The sequence below is a fragment of the Cavia porcellus genome, unplaced genomic scaffold (assembly GCF_034190915.1).
Source record: "Cavia porcellus strain 051 isolate PalLab524CR breed Dunkin Hartley unplaced genomic scaffold, mCavPor4.1 scaffold_23, whole genome shotgun sequence".
Lineage (NCBI taxonomy): Eukaryota > Metazoa > Chordata > Mammalia > Rodentia > Caviidae > Cavia > Cavia porcellus.
The window spans coordinates 39,528,765-39,551,330 of record NW_026947506.1 but is presented as its reverse complement, the minus strand read 5'-3'; the positions used below and the strand labels follow the sequence as shown (position 1 = coordinate 39,551,330).

The 22,566-nt window shown below is 44.2% G+C and overlaps 1 protein-coding gene across 1 annotated transcript; it reads left to right on the top strand.

Moving 5' to 3' along the window:
- The first annotated feature begins 413 nt into the window (after positions 1-413).
- On the top strand, positions 414-19,587 carry LOC134472292 (NXPE family member 3-like). The gene is made up of 6 exons (XM_063233611.1): positions 414-667; positions 7,495-7,609; positions 10,375-11,099; positions 15,996-16,069; positions 16,155-16,367; positions 18,610-19,587. The coding sequence occupies exons 1-6, from the start codon at positions 414-416 to the stop codon at positions 19,140-19,142; spliced, it is 1,914 nt and encodes a 637-aa protein (XP_063089681.1). The 3' UTR covers positions 19,143-19,587.
- Positions 19,588-22,566: the final 2,979 nt, after the last annotated feature.

The following is a 22,566-nucleotide window of genomic DNA, read 5'->3' as shown; positions in this document are numbered from 1 at the left end:
ATAAAATTACCAGGTGGCCACTTTCCCGTTTATCAGTCAAAGTCTTGCTTATTGCCAGCTTATTTAACCTTGATTAAATGGTTTGAGAATGTAAAAAAATAGCATCTCTGAGCCCAGCCACTGAACTGCTGTTTATCTGTGTTTGTGTTTAAAGTGGTACTTTGTTTGGGAGGCGCTTGTTTGGGAGATGCGCAATGCCTAAGGCAGGACAGAAATCTGAGGCTGGGCGGGGTGCACCAAGGGTGGAGGCAGGGCACACAGAGTGAAGGCAGGGCGAGTGCCAGGACATAGCACGCAGGGTGGACTGGGACTGCCCCCCAGAAATGTGTGCAAGGGCGGGGGGGGGCGGGGGGGGCGGGGCAGTGGCGCAGTGGCGGTGAGGCGGCAGCAGCGTGCTGGGAGGCGGAGCTGGGATGCAATGTGATGGGATCCTGCATGCTGCGACTCCTGGGGATGCTCATGGCAAGGCAGACAGCCGGACCACCCAGAGCCAAGCCGCCACATGGAGGAACCGCTTGCGGGAAGCATGGACCAGGGTGCAGCACCAGAGCCAGACTCACGCAGACCCAGAGCATGGCCCGAGAGCCGAAACACATCGCGGAGTTGGGACGTGGCACACAAGTCCAAAGCAGCCGTATCTCCCAACAATGTCCGTGCTGGACCGCGCGTGAGAGCTCAAAGCAGCCCACACATATTTTTCAACACTGCTTGGGTGTACCTCCCATCTCTGCAGGGAATGGGTCAGCACACAGCAGGGGAAGGGAAAGTGGCGAGGAAACAAAGGGACGCTGGCAGGAAAAGGACACACATTCTCAAAACAAAGGTTTAAAGATAGACTTTTGTAAACTTGTCCGTAGTGTGATAAGCCATAGATAGGTATGGGTTTTTTGGGGGGAGGGGACAGGAAGTGGTCCCTAGGATAAAATCTTGTGTGAGGTCTGGCCCATGAAGTTATAGCCAGATGAGGCAATGGACCATGGTCTACTAAGTGTAAGTCATCACTTTTTACTTTAGACCGATGGGTATCATATGGCTCCAAAGCTCATAATAATTGGCCGTCACCAATATACGAGTGGATTTCTCGTGGGGTTTAGTAATAGCTCTGATCGTGAGAACTTAAAAAGCTCTGAAGGACGTGAGAGTCTCTCAGTGTGGGCACAGGTTGGCCCAGGAAAACTCTCCCTTGGGCTATCTAAGGACGTGAGAGCTTCACGAGAACCCACTGAAAGGGGGAGAAAACCCGCCTGGGGCCTGGCCCAGCGGCAATCTCTGGGGGTTGCTCACCTGTGGTAAATTGGGTCAGTGTTGTTTGTGAGCCAGTGTCGACAAGTTTACAGCTCCCGAGTGTAGAAGTGACGAATTAATGCAGGATGTAGTCTGGTCCTGGTCCTGAACGGCAGGGGACTCAAACTGAGAAAGCCCCAGGAGTCTCTTGTCTGCCATTCCTAGTCAGGGAACCATATGATAGAACTGTGGGGGACCAGCAGCGGCTGAAAAGATAAGAAGTATGAAATATAAATGACCTTTATTTTGAGAATATGGGGAGAGACACCCCCAAACCCCTGGGGCATGGCATCTCCCCCTGGGGTCAGTGATCTCTCCGTGGAACACGTGGAGTGGGGGCATATAAGTATTCTAGGTTTGGAACCTAAGGGGCATTAGTGATGCACAGGTAGCCCACTGGTATTCTTTTGGCACCACAGGTAAATTCCTAGGGGTGGGGGAGATGGAGCTCCTTGGTTCTGCCTGAGGCTTTACCACCTAGAGTGTACTGTCTGGGCCAAAACACTTTCAACGGGTAAATTCTTAAGGGTGTGGAAGATGGAGTCACAGGTAAATTCCTAGGGGTGGGGGAGATGGAGCTCCTTGGTTCTGCCTAAGGCTTTACCAGCTACAGTGTCCTGTCTGGGCCAAAACTCTTTCAAAAGCAATTAAAAACAATGGGGAAATATTAAGCAATTATCACAAGCAGTTATAAACAACTGGTAAAGACAAGGCAAAATTTTAAGCATAAAAATTTGTTACCTAAATGAATGCCAGCCCAGAGTCTATGAAGAAAAAGCATACTCTTACCTCTGTCCAGTGATCTCAGTGGGACCTCCAAATGATATAGGGGAATGAAACTCCCAACCTACTATGTCCATGAGCTCGTGTTCTCTAAAATCAAAGAATGAATCTTAGGAACAACAGAGATGAAGAGTAGAATATATTTATTGAGAGAAAGAAAGCTTCTGTCAGAGAGAGACAGAGAGACAGAAGGGGATCCAAGTGTGTTGCCCAGGGGTCTGTCTTTTCTAGGGACTTTGATAGAGTAAAACTATGGGTTTAAGGCAGGAGAAGACTGGGAAATCAGAAAGCAGATAGGCAGAAGGTGGGGCATAACTATATTTAGCCAGTAAGATCAATGGTTCAGGTAAAATTGATTGTATTAGGGGCAAATGGGAAAGCAAGTCACATAGGAAGTGGGCATTCTTGGAGCTGTGACATTTCCCCCAGAAGGATGGGACAGTGACTCTAAGGTGATAAGGACCTAATTAGAATACCAGTCTTTAGAATGTAGATGCATTTGTTTGATCCTTTGTCTCGAGGCCTGGCCCACTGCAAGAGGTGTCTTTCTCTTCCTCAGTTGCAAACTATCTGGGCTCTTACACTGGCTCTTAGAGGACCTAGCCTTGTCTCACTGACTGTAACATTTCTAACCTACTTGGCTGCCTGCAACATGTCTCAGTCTGTCTCTGTCTGTCTGTCTGTCTGTCTCTGTGCTGGGTACTGAACCCAAGGCCTGTGCACACTAAGGACCTGCTCTGGATTCCTGAGTTATGTCCTCAGCTGCTAGACACTTAAGCTTAGGTTGAAAAACTGGAGGAATTCCCAGAAAACTTAGCAAAATAGTTAAGATCTAAATATTTCATTTTTTAAAGATTTTAAAAAACAGGTAAGCAGAAAGAGTCAAGCTTCTTCCAAAGGAATGAGTTCCCTGACAGCTGATATCTCAAATAGTTGAAGAGGCCACAAGGAAATAGAATGTTTACCTGCAAAGCTCTATGCACTGCAGAAATATTTTTGCAGAACAAAGTTATATTAATTTGCTCAGGTTGCCATAAAAAAACACTATAAACTGGGTGGCTCAAGCAACAAATATGTAATCAGGTGTACACATCCATAACTGCAGCTCTGAAAGCCTAAGAGAAGAGGATCTCAAATTCACACCAGGCTAGGCAATTAGAAACTTATGGATGCTCTGTTTCCAAAAAAATAAAGCTGGTGTGGTTTACAATGCCTGTCATCCCAGCAGTTGGGAGACTGGGACAGAAAGAACATCGTGAGTTCAAGGCCATTTTGGGCTACATCGTGAGACCTTGTTTCAGAAAATAAGTAAATAATAAATTTAAAAGCTCAGTTAAGATGGTCCTGAATGCAATCCTTAGAACCACAACACGAAGGTAACAAAAACTGAGACCTATCTGCAGGATACTGCTCTTCTAAGATTATAAATTCAAATCTTTTTAACCTTACTTTACCTCCACAGCCCCAGGGGTAGAAATCTTCCTGACTTGCTGCTTACAGGGCTCCTCAGTGTTCTCTTTCTGATCTTTCAGTCACAAACCATTCTCCCCAGGGCACTGCTTTGTTCTGTTGACTCCAGTAGAAAAGACTTCCTGGTGAGGGGGGAGCTATTATGCTTTCCCTGGAGGTCTGGAGCACAGTGTTCTACAGTGAGTGAACTCCTCCTGCCCACCCCCGGCTCCTTATTTGCTGTTGTATTCCCAGTCTCTAAACTTATTCTGCTGAGAAGTGTGCTTTTGTCTTTCCTCCCGTGGCTGCCCAGCTGTCCACGTCATTCGCAAGTTTGGAGATGCCATGCTTTGGCAGCAGTTGAAACAGCAGCAGGACACTGCCTCGTGAGTTGCTCTGAAGACAGCAAACAGGACTTTGGGGACCTTCTAGAACAAGGGGAGAAAGAAGCAGAGTTGAGATCTACAGAGCCCTGTTGATGTGGTATCAACATGTGGGTAATGGGAAATAAATCTATAATCTGAACTCTGTAACTATAAAGACTCACTAACAGAAAAAAGTGGGAGTGAGGCCCTGGGCTGTGACCTTAGGCTTTGCCTGCTGTTATTTGAGACAGGCAAGGGACTCAGAATGTCTTAACCACTCTTTTTCTATTAGGCAAAACTGCAAAGTAGTTTCACAAGGACAGGTGTTTGATATGGAGGGCTTAGTGCTATCCTTGCATTTCAAAGTGGTTCTTTGCCCCCTCCTTCCACCTGAAGCATAAGTTTTTGGGTTGGGGGGGATGGTTTGTTGTTTTTTCCTGTATGTGGGAACTTGGTAGGGTTTCTGAAAATAAAACTCAAAAAAAGAGTCGGAGTCTCCTTGAGACTGGACCCCGGGGAGTTTTAAACCTTGGGTTTAGCCTCCAGTAATTTATCAGTTAGGATTTAAATGCGTGTGCCTGTGCTGGCTCCAGCAACTTCTGATCCCAACAATCTCTGCATTTGCCTGTCTCCACAATTTTCTAGGTGACTGTTTGCACTTTGGCCTCAGTTCTCTGAGGGATCTAAGAAAGTCTGCTGGTTTGTAGTTTCCCCAGCTTTCTTGCTGTGAGAATGGGCCTGATGGTTTCCAGGCTCTTTATGCATCAAAGTTGAAACCAAAAGTCCTGTATCCTGCACTTCTAACAGGATTGAGTAACAACTACTTCAGTAACTTCAGTAACTCTTTCTTTCTCTCAAATTTATTCCTTAACTCTTTAGTAATTTTGCAACTGTGTCTGTGAGAGATGTAGGCTTGTAATTTTCCTGTATTTTAATGTTCATTTTAAATTTTAGAATTGAGGCCACAAGGTCTCTAGTGAATTGAAAAAACCCCCTCTTTTTCTACTCTGAGGAACAATTTCAATATTTCATGTAAGGTTTCAACTGTTTGGAAGAATAAAAAAATGTTTGCAAGATTCAGTATGGGAAGCCATGTGTGCCTAGCATTTTCGTTGGCAGAAGGTTTTAAAATATGCATTTGACTAATTAAAAAATATTAGGACTATATGGGTTTCTCTTTCCCTTTTGTTCACTTAGGTGACATTTTAGAAGCATTTGTCCACTTTACCTACAACTTCAAATGAAGTTATTCATAACATCATCCTATTACATTTCAGTATCTGTAAGATACAGCATGATGTACCTGTTTTTAATACTGGTATTGATTATGCTTGATTAACTGCAACTAAAGTTTAACCATTTGATTGGTGTTTATAAAACACCAACTTATAGCTTGCTCAATTCTTCGTATTTGTGTTTGTTTTCTCTTTTATCCATTTTGCTCTTTTTAGTATCATATTATTTCTTTTATTTTGTGTGCATTTTTTTTTTGTCTTTTTCCTTTTTATTGGTACCGGGGATCGAACTCACGACTGCCTGCTTGCAGGGCAGGCACTTATGCCACTGAGCTAAACTTCCAGGCCCCTATTTTTCTTTTTCTAAAAGGTGATTTTTATCCCAGTAGCTGTGTTGGTGTTTGCTTACTATGTTTGGGGGGGGGGGCAGATTAAGGAACCAAGGAAAAATACAAAACTCCTTAAAATGAAGCTTTTTGGTAAAATTCTGGTAAAGGCAATTAAGACTCTGCACCCATCCACTGACCTAAGGAAACATTCTGTTGCTTTTTTCCCATCGTGCTAACATGTCTGACTGAGCTGTAACCCCATGCCAATGGGTTGCTCTTTCTCTTTTCTTCCTTTCTTTCTTTCTTTTATTCTCCGTACCTTCCTTTTTCTTCTCCTTCTTCTCCTTCTCCTCCTTCTTCTTCCCCTTCTTCTTCTCCTTCTTCTTCTTCTTCTTCTTCTTCTTCTTCTTCTTCTTCTTCTTCTTCCTCTTCTTCTTCTTCCTCTTCTTCTTCTTCCTCTTCTTCTTCTTCCTCTTCTTCTTCTTCTTCCCCTTCTTCTCCTTCTTCTTCTTCTTCTTCTTCTCCTTCTCCTTCTTCCTCTTCCTCTTCCTCTTCCTCTTCCTCTTCCTCTTCCTCTTCCTCTTCCTCTTCCTCTTCTTCTTCTTCTTCTTCTTCTTCTTCTTCTTCTTCTTCTTCTCCCTCTTCCCCTTCCCCTTCCCCTTCCTCTTCCCCTGCCGCTTCTCCATCTCCTCCTCCTCCTCCTCCTCCTCCTCCTCCTCCTTCTTCTTCTTGTTTTTCACTTAGGATCTTGGTATCTTGCCCGGACTGGCATTAAACTCCTACTCCCAAGCATTCCTCCTTCCTCAGTTTCCTTAGTAGGTGAGCTACAGGCTCATCTCATTATGCCCTGCCCACATTCTACTTAAGAAGTAGATTTCCGGGCGTGGTGGTGCACCCCTGTAATCCCAGCACTGGAGGATCCTGGCAAGTTTGAGACCAACCTGGGCTACAAAGTGAGCTCAAGTCCAGCCTGACCTCCATAGTGAAACTCGGCCTCAAAAAGATCAAAACAATTCTATATTATAAATTATATATATTATCTGGCCTCTGGGTGATGATTGTATCTCTCCCTAAACATCTAGTTCAAACTTTAGAGCCATTTTCAGTTTCAGATCTGGGAGAACACTTCCTGTGTAACTGGCTTTCAAATCAGTGGCATTTGACACACTCCTGACTCCTAGCGGCTGATACAGTCCTTTCCAGGCTAGGTTTTTATCCTCCTGTAGGGCATTCTGTGGCGGCATCTACAGGTGAGTGGGTGGTCTCACTCCACTCCATTGCATTAACTCACAGAGGAGCAACAGTTTAGGAGATGAGCTCTCATTGATGGTCTTGGAGAAAATAATGTGAGTCTGGAAAAAGTACTAGAAGAAAAGAAAAATTACTAGAGGAAGACCTATAAAAGCAAAGGTAAATAAATAAATAAGTAAAGGGGTGGGGCTTAGCTCAGCAGCACAAGCGCCTGCCTGGCAAGCGCATGGTTATGAGTTTGATCCCAGATACCAAAACCAAGAAACAAACAAGCCAAAAATAAATAAATAAATAAATAAGAAGTAAACTGTTGAAGAGCTGCTGAGCCACTGAGGGTTCTAGAAGTGTTCTTGTACCTCACAGTCCTTGAAGACAGAGCTGGGAAGAGACCTTAGTGTCCAAGAGGACACAGTGACTCCACCTTTTCTTCCACCCCTTCATTTGTTCAAGCCCTTGCTGCTTGAAATGAAGTGGAAGAATATGATTTGGAGCCAACGTCACATCCTATGGAGAGGAAAGCTGTCCCTTCTGGGGAGGCTGATGGTGCCCAAGGCCAGAGTTCAAGACACAGGGATCTTTGGTGCCCAGGAACTTGCAGAATCAATGATCAAGATCTCTAACCAGGTATACCAGGGGCTGGGTGTTCTCTATCCAGTCAAAGTCTGGATCATACTTCTGAGTATGGCTCTGAATTATTTCATCATGCAATTGAACGTTTCAGATACCACCATTATTGATACCAAAATTCTATGTTGAAGATTTATTATTCATCCTTAGTTTTAAAAATCCTCTCCCTAGGATCTTGACCACAAGCCAGATGTCAGACAAACAACTCCAGGCTTCCAAGAACTCATCTGTCACACAGGTCAAGTGGCACAAGATTGTGGTTATGTGGTTCCTCACTGCAATTTGGGTGAGTATTCTTCTTCCTACTTTTGTCTACACACAAGAACTAGTTTGTTTCGTCTGGAAAATTCTTTCTTTTCCTGCTTATAATCCAGAAGAAGAAGCTTTAGGATGGCATAAACTCTTGGAAACAGAATGAACATACAGAACTCTGCTTGCATGAGAAATAATACCAAGAATCAAATTGAATCACATCAATTTAAAAAAAACTTCTGTGCAGCCAGGAAAACCACAAACAGAATGAAGAGACCACCTATAAAATGGAGAAGAAAATTTTGTCAGCTACTCTTCAGTCATAAGACTAATACTTAAAATATAACGAACTGGGAAACAATTAGGAACTCCAATTTAAAGACCCAATAAAAAATGGGCATCTAACATGAATAGATACTTTTCAGATATACATGGCCACTAAACATATGAAAAAGTTTCAACTTCACTGGCCATTTGAGAGATGCAAATTAAAACAGGATTCAGATTTTATCTCACTGCAGAAAAAATGACTATCATCAAGAAATCAGATAAATCAAACAAACACTAGAGAGACTACAGGGTAAAAGGAACCCTTCTTATCGGTGGCAATGTAAAGTGGTACAAGCTCTATGGAAATCAATATGGAGATTCCTTAAAAAACTAAAAATAGAAATGCCATTTGACCTAGATGTTTCCCTTCTAGGTATCTTCCCAGAACAGTTAAAGACATCATATTACAATGATATGTGCACACTTGTTTTTACAGCACCAGAATTTAGTAGCCGATACATCTATCAATAAATCAATGGATAAGAAAATGTTTTACTTAAACACAATGGAGTATTACTGTGCATAAGGAATGACAAACTTGGATCTTTTGTAAGAAAATGGGTGCAGTTTGGGACCATGATGTTAAGTGAAGCAAATAAGACACACAGTTTAAATATCACTCGGCTTCTCTCATATAAGAAACCTGATATTTAAAAAGTACAAAATAAAGACAGATAAGAGAAAATAGTTATTATAATCCAGCATAGCTGTCTTAGTTTCTTTTCTCATCACTGAGACACAATACCCAACATTCGCAAATTAAAGGAAGAAAAATTTGCTTCCGCTCACAGGGATTTTTGTTTGTTTGCTTGCTTTTGTCTTTTTGAGACAAGGTCTCACTATGCAGTTCAGGCTGGTCTCAGGATTACTTTGTAGTCCAGGCTGCTCTTGAACTTGCAATGATCCTCCTGCCCCAGCCTCCCCAGTGCTGGGAGGACAGGCAAGCACCACCACGCCTGGCCCAGCTCACAGTTTGTAGAGGTTTCTCTCCATAGTCGGCTTCCTCCAAGGCAGCACCGCGGGCAGGAGAGAAGCAATTTACGGTGTGGCAGACAGAAGGGAATAAAGCATAAAACTAGCAAAGAAACAGCAGCAAGCCTCCCTTTCCCTCCGTCCCATCTAGGCTGCAGCCTTTTGCGTGGGTCACCCACACCCAGAGTGGGCCTTCCCATTTTCCACACCAGAACTGGGCTAAACTGTGCCAGATGTGGACTTACCAAGCAGTACACTCCCTACACGTTAGACTCAGCCACCTCCAAGAGCCCCATCTAGAAGCACTCAAGGTTTGGGGGAACATCTAGACACAAACCATAACAATGGCCAATCTAAAAGTGATTTAGTATAATTGTCTCATATTTTATATGCTTTTTGGCCTGTCAGTCTGGCTCTTCATCTGTGTTTATGTAACTAACTTTATTGTTTTTATTTTATTTGTGAGTGTGCGTACATGTCTTTTTGAGACAAGGTATTGCTATGCAGTTCAGTCTCGCCTTGAACTGACTTTGTAGCCAAGACTGGTCTTGGATTTGCAATTATCCTCCTGCCTCAGCCTCTTGAGTGCTGCGGTCACATGGACAACCACAACCAGCTTGGTAACTAATTTTATAAAGACGTAAAAGAAATGAATCTGATGCTGTCCAAAAAAATTTTAAAGACAAAATGGAGAAGGAGGGGAAGGAGAAAAAACAATTGAGATGTGTTGGGTCCATGTACGAATTCTCCACAATAAATGTAGTGATTATTTAGTGCAAATATTTACCAATAAAAATTTAAAAAGAAAGAAATTGAGGAGCTGGGGATTTAGCTCAGCGCCATAAGTCTGCCTTGCAAGCACGTGTTCGTGAGTTTGATCCCCAGTACCAATAAAAAAGGAAAGAAAGAAATGTAAATAGAAAACGGGCAAACCATATGTGGCATCTCATAGCTGTAATTCCAGCACTCTAGAGGCTGAGGTAAAAAAAAATCACAAATTTAAACCTACCGGAACAACTTAGCAGTTTATAAAGACCTTGTCTCAAAACAAATTTTAAGTTTGTATTGGGCCTCTGTCCGCTTTTGTGTGTATCCAACTCCTCCTTCTAAATCTAGGATGAGGTGGTAGGGGAGAGGGCAGGGAAGGGATTTCCTTTGTAAAGGGCTGAGCAAGTGGGAGGCTGGGCATTGGATCCCAGCCTAGGCTGCCCTCTGGCGGTAGCAGGAATGTGTGCAAGTAGTGAGGCAAAAGCTACCGAGGGCCAGAAGTTGTTTCTGTGAGATTAAGAAAAATTCACAGACATATGATTTTAAACATGGGATGGGGTCTACAGATGTGTATGTTCTCTTCTAAGACTCCATACTCTAAGTCAAAGGAAGCATAAGGCACCATGGCCACCAGGCTTGAACAGCTAAGCTTCGTATACTGAAATCTCTGTCCCAAAAGGAAAATGAAGTGACATACACCATTGACAAGCTCTTTTTCTCTACCTACAGATCTTGTACTTCAGAATATCTTGGACTGAAAGCACCGCCCCTCTGCCCCCAGCTCCCCGTCCTGCAAACAAATCCTCCGGATTTTTCTCTAGGACACTGGTCAACCTGACTCATCTTTTGTATTGGCCTCTGACTCCGAGACATAAAAGGGACATTTTGGCCTCCACCAGTGCCAAGACCTCCACCTACCACCTGGGGGGTCTTACCCAGACCAGTTACACCCTGGGAGGCTACCTAGAGGCTGTCCTTGTGGCCAGGGACCACGAGGGCAGACCCAAAACTCACGGTGGAGATCTGTTTAGGGCACAGCTGCTGGGTCCCTCTCTGCATAGTGGGGTCCTTGGGGATGTCCGGGACCTGGAGAACGGCATATACCTCCTGTCCTTTCCCCTGCTTTGGGCCGGGATGGCCCAGGTGCAAGTGCGGCTGATCCACTCTAGTGAGGCAGTTGAAGTTCTACGGAGAATCTGGAGAGAAGAAGGGGCCACAGTCGATTTCACAGGCTATTTCCGGGGACCCACAGGATATGAAGAAAACATGACTTGCAATACGAACCCCTTGTTGTTTGGGGAGAAAGAGGATATCTGTTACTACAAGGATGAAGATTCTGGTGAACTCTGGTACTGTGCCCAGCCCCAGACCCTGTCCTGTGACTCACTGGTAGGACATTCAGCTGGACGATACTGGAAAGTGACCACACCATACGAAGATGCTCTGCTGGCATGGTAAGAATGTCACGTGTACAGAATTGTCATATGGTTGTTTATTTATTTATTGGAGTACTAAGGAATTGAATTGAAGGTCTTCACACTGAACTACAACCCTCTTTTTTTGTTGTTGTTGTTGTTGTTCTAAGGACTGCACTCACCACTTCAAGCTTGCCAGGCAAGTGTTTGTGTCGCTGAGCTAAATCCCTGGCCCAACCCTAATTTTTAAAAAAAAATTTTTATTTTGAGATAGAGTATTGCTAAGTTGCTAGGTTGCCCATGCTGGGCTGAAACTTGACTTCTCCTGCCTCAGCCTTCCAGCATGCTGGAATTACAGACTTGTTCCACCATGACCAACAGTTTTTCCTTTAATTTCCAGCAAGTGGAGTCGTATACATAAGAGGGCCCAATATGTCACAAAGACACACACAAAAAGCCTTTTATGAGTCACAGTTACCTCTCTTATGCAGGATTAAAACCACACTACTCTGAGCAGCATTGCTCAGGCCACAGGAAAATACTGTTCCACATTTTCACCTTGTGTCCTAAAATCAGAAATCCTGAGGCTTGTGTGGTATATCCCTACACATACATAGACATTGTTTTATATTGTGAAAGTGGACTAACTGGGAGAAGATTTCAGGCAAGAGAATGAATGAATTAACCAACTTGTCACTCCTTATTCTCAGATTCTTAACTAACGAGACTCACTTCCTGGGAAAGAGAAGGAAAGAAACCTGGTATCATCAGAATACCTAACCCATCCCTGACTCATGGTCTCCATGAATAATAATAAAAATAATAATATTATCATTATCAATATTATTATTTTGGTCCTTTTGTAGACAAGGTTTCGTTATGCAATTCAGGCTGATCTTGAACTCACTTTGCAGCCCAGGCTGGTCTCAGACTCCTAGAGCTCCTCCTGCCTCAGCCCCCCAAGTGCTGGGATTACAGGTGTGCACCACCACCCCAGCTTCTGTGGTTATCCTGACTGAACTCCTATGCTCATCATTCATCTCTTTGTATGTATGAAACACTTTCTGAGCACCTATAGCAGGCGTTATGTTTTGATCGAAAGTGGATGCAGAAGCTTTGTGTCTTTGGAAGGCAATTGGATCATGGGGGTTCTGATTCATCCACTGAGTGCAGTAGCAGAATGGGCTGTTGGCAGATCGGGCCTCATTGGGGTGGGTCACTGGGGGTGCGACCTGGAATGGTGCGTTCTCATCCTAGATCCTTCCTTCTCTCCGTCTCGCTCCCTGGCTGCCATGGGCTGAGCACCATTTTTCCACTGTTCTCCTTTGCCATCCTTTTTCTGCCTTGGAGTCAGCTGACTGAGAGCTGAAACCGTAAGCCCAACTGAAGCTCTCCTTCTCTAAATTGAGGGTGTTGCATATTGTGTCTCACTGACAAGGAAGAGAAGCTCTAGCTGTACATAATAGCATCCCTGCTTTCTTCAAGTGTTCATGATGGCCCACGGATGATGCGCAATGTTTGACCATGGTCAGTAGGCAAACCTTCGTCTCAATGCAGGAGACACTGAGCACGCAATGTGCGGATAACGTCCAGCATCTCTGAAGCTAGATTGCTTGAGTCTGAAGCCTTGCTGCTCTGATACTGTTTGTCAGTTGCTATTTATATCATCTCTAATTACTCAAGGTTAAGTAAATTAACATTTCTGCATGTTAGTGTCTTTCCCCCTCCTTTGTAAAGGAGATGATAACAATACTGATGTTGTAGCCCTTGTGGTAAGAAACAAATGAGCTAAGGTATGTAAAGTGCTTAGAATGCAATGGTAAGCAGCCAGCTTTGTCAGCTTTTCCAGTTGCCTTTGAGCACCACCCTCCTCTGTTCAGGACGCTGTCCTTGGTGCTGGAGGCCCGGGGGCTAGGAGAAGGCTGGGAGGCAACCCAGCTCTGTAGCAGCTAATAGGCAGTTATCAGATGGCCACAGGAGTGACGAATATGCACTGGACGTGAATTTGTGATCCGAAAGCCAATTGTTTTATTGATGTCAACTGTTACCCAATTCTGAAGACTCTGCGGTGGCAAAGTAAGAGGCAAAGGGATCGGTCGCCTACGGCCCTGCAAAGGAACCACCTCAAACTCAGGAGTCCTTCCTCGGTCCTCTGTTCACACTGGTCTTCTCAAAGTACCCTCTGTCCAGTCTTATTTGGTTTAGAGGGCTCTGGGTGGACAGGTATTCTCTGTGGACCTCTTAATTTTTCATATGACAAGAGGAAGGGATGGTAAATAAGAAAAACAATCTCTAAGTTATACAGAATACTAAGGTACATATGACATAGAAAGTTTAAAAATATAAAGGACAAGCCAGGTGTGCTGGTACACATCTATAATCCCTGTGTTCTGAGAGGCTGAGGCAGCCGGACTGCAAGTTTCTGAGCAAATCAGCCTGAGAAAACCAGTGACTTGTGAGACTGTGTCTCAAAAATTTAAAGACAATTTGAAAGGGCCAAAGACATAGCTCACATAAACGCCCTGGGTTCAATCCCCGGGACTGGGACCAAAAAAAAGGAAGAAAAATTAAGAATGAGTGTTACTGGTTCAGGTTAAGGAGGAAGCCTGCAGACCTGGAACTTGGAGGTTCCTCAGCAACTAGGCAAGAAATGAGATGCTTTAGACTCAAGTTGCAGTAGCACACGTATAGCTAAAATGGTCCATTTTTATATATATTCTAAAGGCAGAAACCACCGAATTACCTGAGAGACAACATGTAGAATGTGTCAAAGAGAGAGAGAGAAGGAGGAAGAAGGAAGAAGAAGAGGAGAGAGACAGACTCAGAGACAGGGAGAGAGAGAGATTTAGGACTTACAGATGGTTGCATCTGTCTACCTGGAAGGATGGAGTTGTCATCAGCCAAAATGGGGCAAAATATTGGCAAGGCAGGTGGGAGTGGAGACTGGGGGTCTAGGCTTGGCCATGTGTATTAGATATTGTGCAGAGATGCTGAGCAGACACTCAGATACAAAAATCTGGAATTAGGCAGAGGAGGCGGAACTAGGAAGAAAAATGTGGAGGTCAGGAGACGCAGTGAAACCACCAAAGGAACAAATGTAACTGTAGAACATGACCGAGGGGTGACTCTATGTGCTCCAAATAAAGAGGAAGGATTATTTAAAACAACAACAGGAGAGTGAAGTGGAGAGCAGGAAACTCAACTGGAGTGGGCTTAGTGAAAGTGAGGAGAGTTAGTACTTCTCACAGAAGGCTCCAGGCATCTTTTTTGTATCATGTTCATGAGTTATTGTTGTTGCTGCTGCTGCATTTTTTGAGACAGGGCCTCACTATGAAGTTCAAGCTGGCCTTAAACAAACTGTGTAGCCCAAGGAGGCTTCAAACTCACAATGATGATCCTCCTGCCTCAGCCTCCCGAGTGCTGGATTAAAGGTGTGTGTCACCATACCCAGCTGTGTTTTCTATATTTCATAATGCTTTGAAACTGTGGGCCCTTGTAGCCTTGGGACGATCTGCTCTCCCAATGTTAGTGAACTCCTTGGAGCATGTCTTTTCCGTGCCACCCAATTCTGAGTCCATACTATTCACACTTGCTTTTACCAGGTTCTGACAGCTCTGCACAACATCTCTCTGCCTTAAATACCATTGGATGCCCAGTGACTAAGGGACACCACTTATAGCGCAGAACCCGTTAAAAGTATTCAAACTAGCCAGTCTTAGACCTTCTCAGCTGACCATTCTCGTTGACTTTTATCTACTTTTGAAGACCTACAATGTCTCCAATGTTTTGGTTTTCTCGGTTTTGTTCTTTACTATTTTGTTCAATTGTATTATAACTAATGATATAGGCAATTCTATTAGAGATAGCAGGAGGCATTATGGTAACCATTGATGATCACCTTGTATTATGTTTTTATATTATCTATTATGTCCACCCTTTTGACTTGACCGATTCTGTCCTGTTATGTCTCATTTGGTTTTACTCTCTTCCAAAAAAGCAATAAGAACCGTGGGAGCAATGAAACCCAAAATGTGTAATAGTCATTGTACAAAAGAGAGGAAAAGAAAGTGCTCTAAACTATATAACTGCATGTATATTTAAGTGTATAAGATAGAAAATGATATCACAGAGTTTTATTGGATCATTGAACAGAACTGTTTGCAGTATCATTGTTGGAATGTCCACTCTACAAGCTTTAATTTTGTGACTTGAACAATTATTTTTAAGAAGGCAATATGTAATCCATTAACTAGTGATTTCCTACTGTTCATTTTTTTCTTCTGTAAATCTGTATAACTTGTACCCTTTCACTTTTTTTTCTTTTCTCCTTAAATTAAAAAAAAAAAAAAGAAAGACCTTCTCAGCTGTTTCCTCTGTTTCAACTTTGGGAGGACTACAATGAGGACTACAATAAGGACTTTGCCCATGCTTTTTCTTCTGATCCTCTGTCCCTAGTGCTTCCCTCTGTTGCCTTGTTTGGCATGTGGTGTCCTTTCCTTTTGGGAACTACAAGTCACAACTGTCTTTTTATGAGAATTATCTTCTGTTCTGTTGGCTTTGCCTCACGTGCATAAAACTTAAGTCCTTGCTGTGCAGTGAATGGTGGCCTGGAACCACTGTGTAGCCCAGGCTGGCCTAAAATTCATGACAGTCCCCTTGCTTTAGCCTCCTGAGTGCTGGGATTGCAGGTGTGTGCCAACACACTTGGCCTCCTGGATATGTTTTAAACAATTCTGCTTTGTGCACTCATGAAGGAAATAAATGCTGGAACGTTAAGTAGCTTCCCAACTCATCTTCTGCTGCCAAGTCCTGTCTTCAAGGTTTCTGTAGACGGGAAAGAAGCCTTTGAATTTGAGAACCTCCTTTCTTCCAAAGACCCCTATTGCCTCAGTCTGAGTTCTTCTGCTCACGCACTTCTGGTTGGTTTCTCTTTAGGAACCTGACAGACCAGGTCCTCCCACAGGGTATTGGCCCATTCCATGTATCCAAGAAAAGGAACAGGAAGCTGGGTAAGTGGCACTGGGACTTGAAGAAAGGGCAGCACTCATTTCATGACTAAACAGTCTCATGTACCCAGTGATTGCTGTGTTGCAGTTGTGCGTCCTGAACAGCCGTGCTACCCTGGGATCCCAGCCCCAAAGCCCTCTGGCTTCTACCATGGAAATGTCTGGTACTCGCTGGCGTGCTCCAGCCGCTCCTTCCCCACAGCAGACAGCATCGTGGGCTGCCTGGCTGGCCGCATCGTCCACATGATGGGGGACTCCACGCTTCGGCAGTGGTGGGAGTATCTGCGTGATACCGTGCCCTGTGAGTACTGCGAGTATTCCAGTCCCCCACCAGAACAACTCAGAGAGGAAGAGGAGAGCGAGGGCTGAAAGAAGGCAGAAAATTACATCCATGGGGCAGAACTGGCTTTCATGAGAGTGACAGGATTTGGGGCAGGGAGAGGCTGGGAAACATGGTGCTCAGAGTCCTCATCATCTCAGCCATGAAGTTTCAGATTAGGGAGCTCATAATTATGAGACGGCAGGTGTGTATACACCTGTGGCTGGAACCAAGGATTTGTTGGGGGGATACTGGAGAGATGGAGTTGGAATTTAAGGGAAAATGCAGAGAAATCAAACTTTGGAGGTTAATGTTTAAGGTAGTATTTTCATGTTTGGGGGCAGATTGCAAAGAAAGAGAAAGGACAATGGTAAAGTGAGGCTACACTGGTAAAGAAATAGTGTCCAGAGTGAAGGAAGATGCTGGAGAAAGCAATGGTGACTGCTGACTGATTGGTTTGGAGTGAAAGGAGGTGACTGAGTGACGCTGCACAACCATAAAGTGGGCTCAGAATGGTGTCACTGGGGTACTGGGATGGCAGCATGGGCAAAGGAGTGCATGAAGACAGTCTATCTACTTCACACACCCTCCCGCCGGGTTCAAGAGGTGGGAGAGGGATTCTCAGTGAACCAGTGGAGGAGGTATTTGAAGACATGGGACTGAAGCTGAAATGAGATGGTTGAGCTTCAGACAGAGTTTTGATACTTATTCCTTTGGGAACAAAAGATACAGTGGCAAGAGCGTCCTACAAACTGAGTTTCTACCTCTCATAAAGCAGAGTTTAGAGCAAATCCCACAATATGACATAGCATGGATTAAGGCAGAGGTCTTATCGGTAAAAGAGCTAACCTGAGAGCTGAGGATGAGAAAGACAAGAAAGGAAACGAGCACTCAACTCCCTTCTCTGTCCTCCCATCACCCGACAGAAAGAGCAGTGTATGGGCCCCACAGGGTAAGTCTATTCTCATACAGGGGAAACTTTTCTCCTGCACTACCACACTGCTTGTCCTGCTCCTTTTTTGAGATAGCATCTCACTATGCAGTTCAGGCTGGTCTTGAACTCGTTTTTTAGCCCACATTGGCCTCACATTTACAGCAATCCTTCTGCCTCAGCCTCCTGAGTGCTGGGAGTATAGCAGGCTTCTCCATTCCTACCTACAAGTGTTAAAACAGCCTGTCAGGGGGTTTCCCAGTACAAAACAGTCTAGAGGTGGCAGTGTGTGTTTACAGGAGTTTTCCCGAAACCAGCTGCCCCATTTTGGGCTATTGCGTTGTTGTCTACTTTCTTTCCATGGGACTAAAGCCTCCAGCCTTCCAATGTGGATGCAGCTCCTCTTTCTTGTAGGAAGGGAAGACTCTGGTATTTCAATATTGAAGCAATGCCAAGCAGGCTAGTAGGTGGCACATGTTTGTAATCCCAGCACTTGGGAGGCTGAGGCAGGAGTACCGCTGCAAGGTTGAGACCAGCCTGAGCTACATACTGACTTCAAGGCCAGTCTGGACCACATAGTGATGCCCTATCTCAAAAACAAACAATGAAAAAAAAAAATGAGTAATCTGGTAGAGTCACTTTCGAACAATTCTTCTCATGGACTGGATTAGTTTCCCAAGAAAGAGATGTTTCTAAAGATAAAAAGAAGCCCAAGACAGTAGGTTGGCAAAATCAGAGCCTCTCTGCATGATATGCAGCCTTGCTATGAATCAATAGCATTCCTCTTGGGGCCAACATGACCTTGTAACACGTGGGTGGACATGCATGCAGCAACTCTGTGCAAAGAGGGGGCCTCCTCTAGTGTGGGAGAGAACAGGCTGGATCTCAGGTGCCACTAGTGTCCTAACCTGACCACTATGGCACAAGAACACAAACTTGATGATGAGTTTCTAGCTTGGATGTATCCCATCCAGTGGGTGACTGAAGGAAGCCAATGGGTGAACCTGTGTTGGAATGCTCAGTCAGCAGACTGCAAAGAGTAACAACTAAGAAAGGAGAGTTTCTACAGGACAATCAATGAGACAAAATGCTAATGGCTGAGAGGCTGAGGACCAAGAAAATTCCTTCTCACTGGAGATCCAGGAGGTCATGGAGAATATCCTACATTAGAGAGAGGATCTGCTGGCCACAGTATATTCTATGCAAACAAAGAGATGCTAGAGCATTTGTATTTTTAATTGAGGAAATATTACCTAATATTAACTCCTGATTCCCACTCTTATCTCCCAACAGCCCTGAAGCCCATAGATCTCCATGCTACGTATCACTCGGGGCCCCTGATGGCTGTGGACACGACGATGGGCATAGTGCTGCACTGGCGGACCCACAGCTGGCCCCTGCGCACTCTCCGCACACAAGGGGCCTCCCTGCACTCAGTGGTCAGGGAGCTGACAGGCCTGGCAGGGGGTCCCCACACCGTGGTTGTGCTGGGCTTGGGAGCCCACTTCCCCACCTTCCCCCCCTCCATATTTGTGCGACGTTTGGCAGGGATTCGGGCAGCCGTGATGGTCCTGCTGTCCCGGGCACCCAGTACTCTTGTGGTCATCAAACTGGCAAATACTGGCTACAAGTCTGTGTATGGCAGTCACTGGCTCATCCTGCAGGTGAACCGCCTGCTTCGAGTTGCCTTTTCTGATCTCCGCGTGGCCTTTGTGGATGCCTGGGAAATGACTTCCAGCCTGGCCCTGCCAGACAACATCCACCCAGTGAAGCTCATTGTCAGCAATGAGGTGGACCTACTCCTCTCCTTCATCTGTCCCACCTAAACGCTCCGGGTGCCCTGGGACTGTGATCACAGTGTGCCTGGGGCCTGGCCACAGGACCTGCGAAGAGGAAGGGTGGAACAGTGACCGAGAAGAGGAGGCCTCAGGGTTTACCACCTGGCTAAATTCTCAACATTTGGGTGACCATCTTTTCCTCTACCTGTCTTGCAGTACATCAATAAATGTGTAATTTGTTATATAAATGAGCCCATACTTTACATGCATTCTTTTAAATTCCCTTCTTTGTTTTTACAATTTTATTCATAGGCACTTGACTCCTACAGTCAAGAGACAAGGAAGCCTGGTTATTGTAAACCAAACATTGCATATTGTAATCCAAATAATATAATCCCTTTTCTCATCTTCACAGCACAAGGAATTGTATACTTGTAATTTTGTTAAAATGTTATTGGAATTTTGTCAAGTTAATACCAGCATACCATCTCCAGGGCAACCCATGGTGAGAATACACATTAAGACATATGTCTGTCAGTTATGGGCAGACAAAGGTCCTGAGTCCAGTCCAGGTGAGGATACATGGAAGAAGGTCTTGATCCAAGGCCTCATCCAAGACTTATCTCATCAAGAAGAGAGTGGCTCAAGAATGAGTGAGACTCAGGAATTATGTGAGAAATGTGAGCTGAACTGGCCAGGTGGATAGCAAGTGCCTCTGCAATACATAGGGAAAAGTGTGCAGGAAGACTGATCTGCAGAACTCCATTGAGGTAACATTTGGATGATTTGAGAGACTGTTGCTTCAGTTTCTGATATGTGAGCTTTTGTGACCTGGGAAGTCCTATCTTCTTATCTTGTGGTTCCAATGCAGTTGACATTCCTGGAACTATATGGCTCTGCCATCCTGCTGTGCTCAACCATTTATAGGGAAAACTGTGAAGAAACAGGAAACTGTGCACTGCTTCTGGCATTACAAATCACAGCCTTAGCTAGCCTTATTTACACTGCTGAGAGCCAATTGAAGGGAGAAGTAAATAGCACAGTTGGCTCTGCACATATCAGTACGCAGAAGCAAGTCTTGCTGACGGAATTATTGTGCATTAAATTGGAGTTACTCACGTCATCTCCTACACCTGGCTACTGCTCCAGCTGGCAGCAAACCTTGGCATCATCCAAATGGTGCTGTTTTTAGGCACATGCAGAATTCAAGAGCTGTGGGGTCAGGAAGGCTTTTAACTAGGAGCCAGTCACTGTGCCCCTGTGAGGGAAGTGTGTAAAGCTGTGAGTGTGAAATCAAAAGTGCAAGGGAGACCCCAGAAGTGTGGAGATATCAAGAATGTGTATCATCTGAGGAAAACTGTAAGAAGAGACCACAGCCAAGCCAAGACAGAAGCCACAGGAGCTATAATTAGCAGAAGTACTGTAGCAGGGGGGGCCACCCAAGCCCTTTGGAATTTTCATCTTGCCACAGATCACCTCTGATCCTGCACATGGAACTTCAGGACTTAATGCTTGTCCTGTTGGAAGTTGGACTTGCTTTGGCCCCATTCCTTTGTATCCCTTTTTACAATTTTATGTATGGAAATACCTATCTTGTATCATTGAATGTTGAATGTGTTTAACTTTCTTTTCATTTGTACAGGGATCTGCAGCTAACTATTTGCTTTAAACATCAGGTAAGACTTTGGACTTGGACGTTTCAACCATGCTGAAACTGTTCAGACTTTGGTAGATCTTAGAGATGGATTAAATGCCTTTTTGCATAAAGGAATATGCACGAGTGTTTGGAAAGCCAGAAGCAGAATACCATGGCTAGTATTTAGATGCCCCTCCCAAAGCCTCACATGATTGTAGGTGGAGCTCTTTCAGAGGTAGCTGAATCTAGAGTGTATGACTGTGAGATTGACTCATAGTTTATGCTAGGCTCCAGGCACTAAGTGTGCTATCTTCCCTAAGTAGTTTAGATAAAATATAAAGGACATAATGACATTGTTGAGGTCCCTTTCTTGCTTTTACTATTTTGTGATCACCAGGAACTATTCTCTGTGATGGTCTTCTGCCAAGGCATCCTGCCTTGGAGCCAACCTATCATGGACTGAAACCTCTGCAAGCTAAATAAACATTTCAACTTCTAACTTTCGGTGTTAGTATTTTGTCTCAGCAACCAAAACAGGAACTAAGACATACCATGAATAAGCTTAAAGAAAGAGACCAAATAGAAAGTATGTAGGCTATGCATGTTTATTACAAAATCATGTGGACTTTGGAGGGCATGACTGAAGGGTGGGAAATACTGATAATGGCTTGTACTGCCCATTTTTAACCAGGAAAAAAGGGTTTTCAGGATCTCTAAACCAAATTCAAAGTTCAAAGTACACACTTTGGTCATCATTTTGACAAACTTTTATTCTATTTTTCAGTTTGGTTACTCCAATGCTTATTTTTCTGCCTTGGGTGATGAGTGTCTGTAATCCCACTACTGTGGAAGTCTGTGGCAGAAAAACCACAGATTTGAGCCAAGTTTGGGCAATTTTGTGACTTAGTGAGATCCTGCCCAAAATTAAAAATTAATACATACAAAATATAAAACACTTGTGAAAGTACTAATTCCTCAGATGTGTAAACCAGGCTTAGTGCAGAGATCCAGGGGCATCCTTAACATGCCAAAAGGAAACCTGTCTGTTTACAGGAGTCTGTGTTAGTTCCAAAGGTCACATGTGAGACTTCAGGATTCTGGTAGAAAATCAGGTCTTGAAAGGGTGAATTCTGAGGATCCCTGAGAGACAGAGGGCTGCAACAGACTGCATAGTGTTGAAAGAACACGTACGCATGACTCATGACGAAGTTTACAGAAGTGGGAACTTTTCCACAGTAAACGCCTTCCTGTATGATGAGCGAGTCTGTTAATTTTTGTTGCTTTATGCTTTATCTGGATCCTTGGTTCATCCTGACTGCTCAAGAAGAAACCAGATAGCATGGATCTGTTTACAGGACAATCCAAGTACCACAAGATTTTGACTATGGGATTGGTCATTTTAGTTTGGGTGAGTATTTCCCTTTCCTGTACTGTCTCTTATTGCTGGCTCCTCTTTTTTCTCCCTGTGAAAACTCAGATATGGTTTAATTAAGAGCTTTTACCTAGTAAAGGGGATTATAGAAGCCCTCTGTCTTCTTATCGCCAACCCTTTGTGATTCCAGGAACAAGGTCTGCAGGATGGGGTATCAGCTGCAGGAGGAGGCTGAGCAAGCTGACAGTTGAGGTCGATTTGGGTTCTAAAATTTAACTTCAAAAGGGGTTGTTCTTGGGGAAATTCTAGGGGTGAGAAAAGAATAAGCAATTTACATTGTTCTTTACTCTCATCTTTGAAAGATGTTTTCTGTCCTAGTATAAGAGAAAAATGGGAGTCTATAGTGTCCAACTGTGCTTTGTACAGACCAAAAAAAGATGCAGGAAATCGAGGGGGGGGGGAAA

What these genes read in the sequence shown, in the direction of transcription:
- LOC134472292 (XM_063233611.1), top strand. Translation starts at nt 414, where the DNA reads ATGCAATGTGATGGGATCCTGCATGCTGCGACTCCTGGGGATGCTCAT. An exon ending in GAAAAGGAACAGGAAGCTGG is followed by an intron (nt 16,070 to 16,154) that starts GTAAGTGGCACT and finishes GCTGTGTTGCAG; the next exon opens with TTGTGCGTCCTGAACAGCCG. An exon ending in TCTGCGTGATACCGTGCCCT is followed by an intron (nt 16,368 to 18,609) that starts GTGAGTACTGCG and finishes ATCTCCCAACAG; the next exon opens with CCCTGAAGCCCATAGATCTC.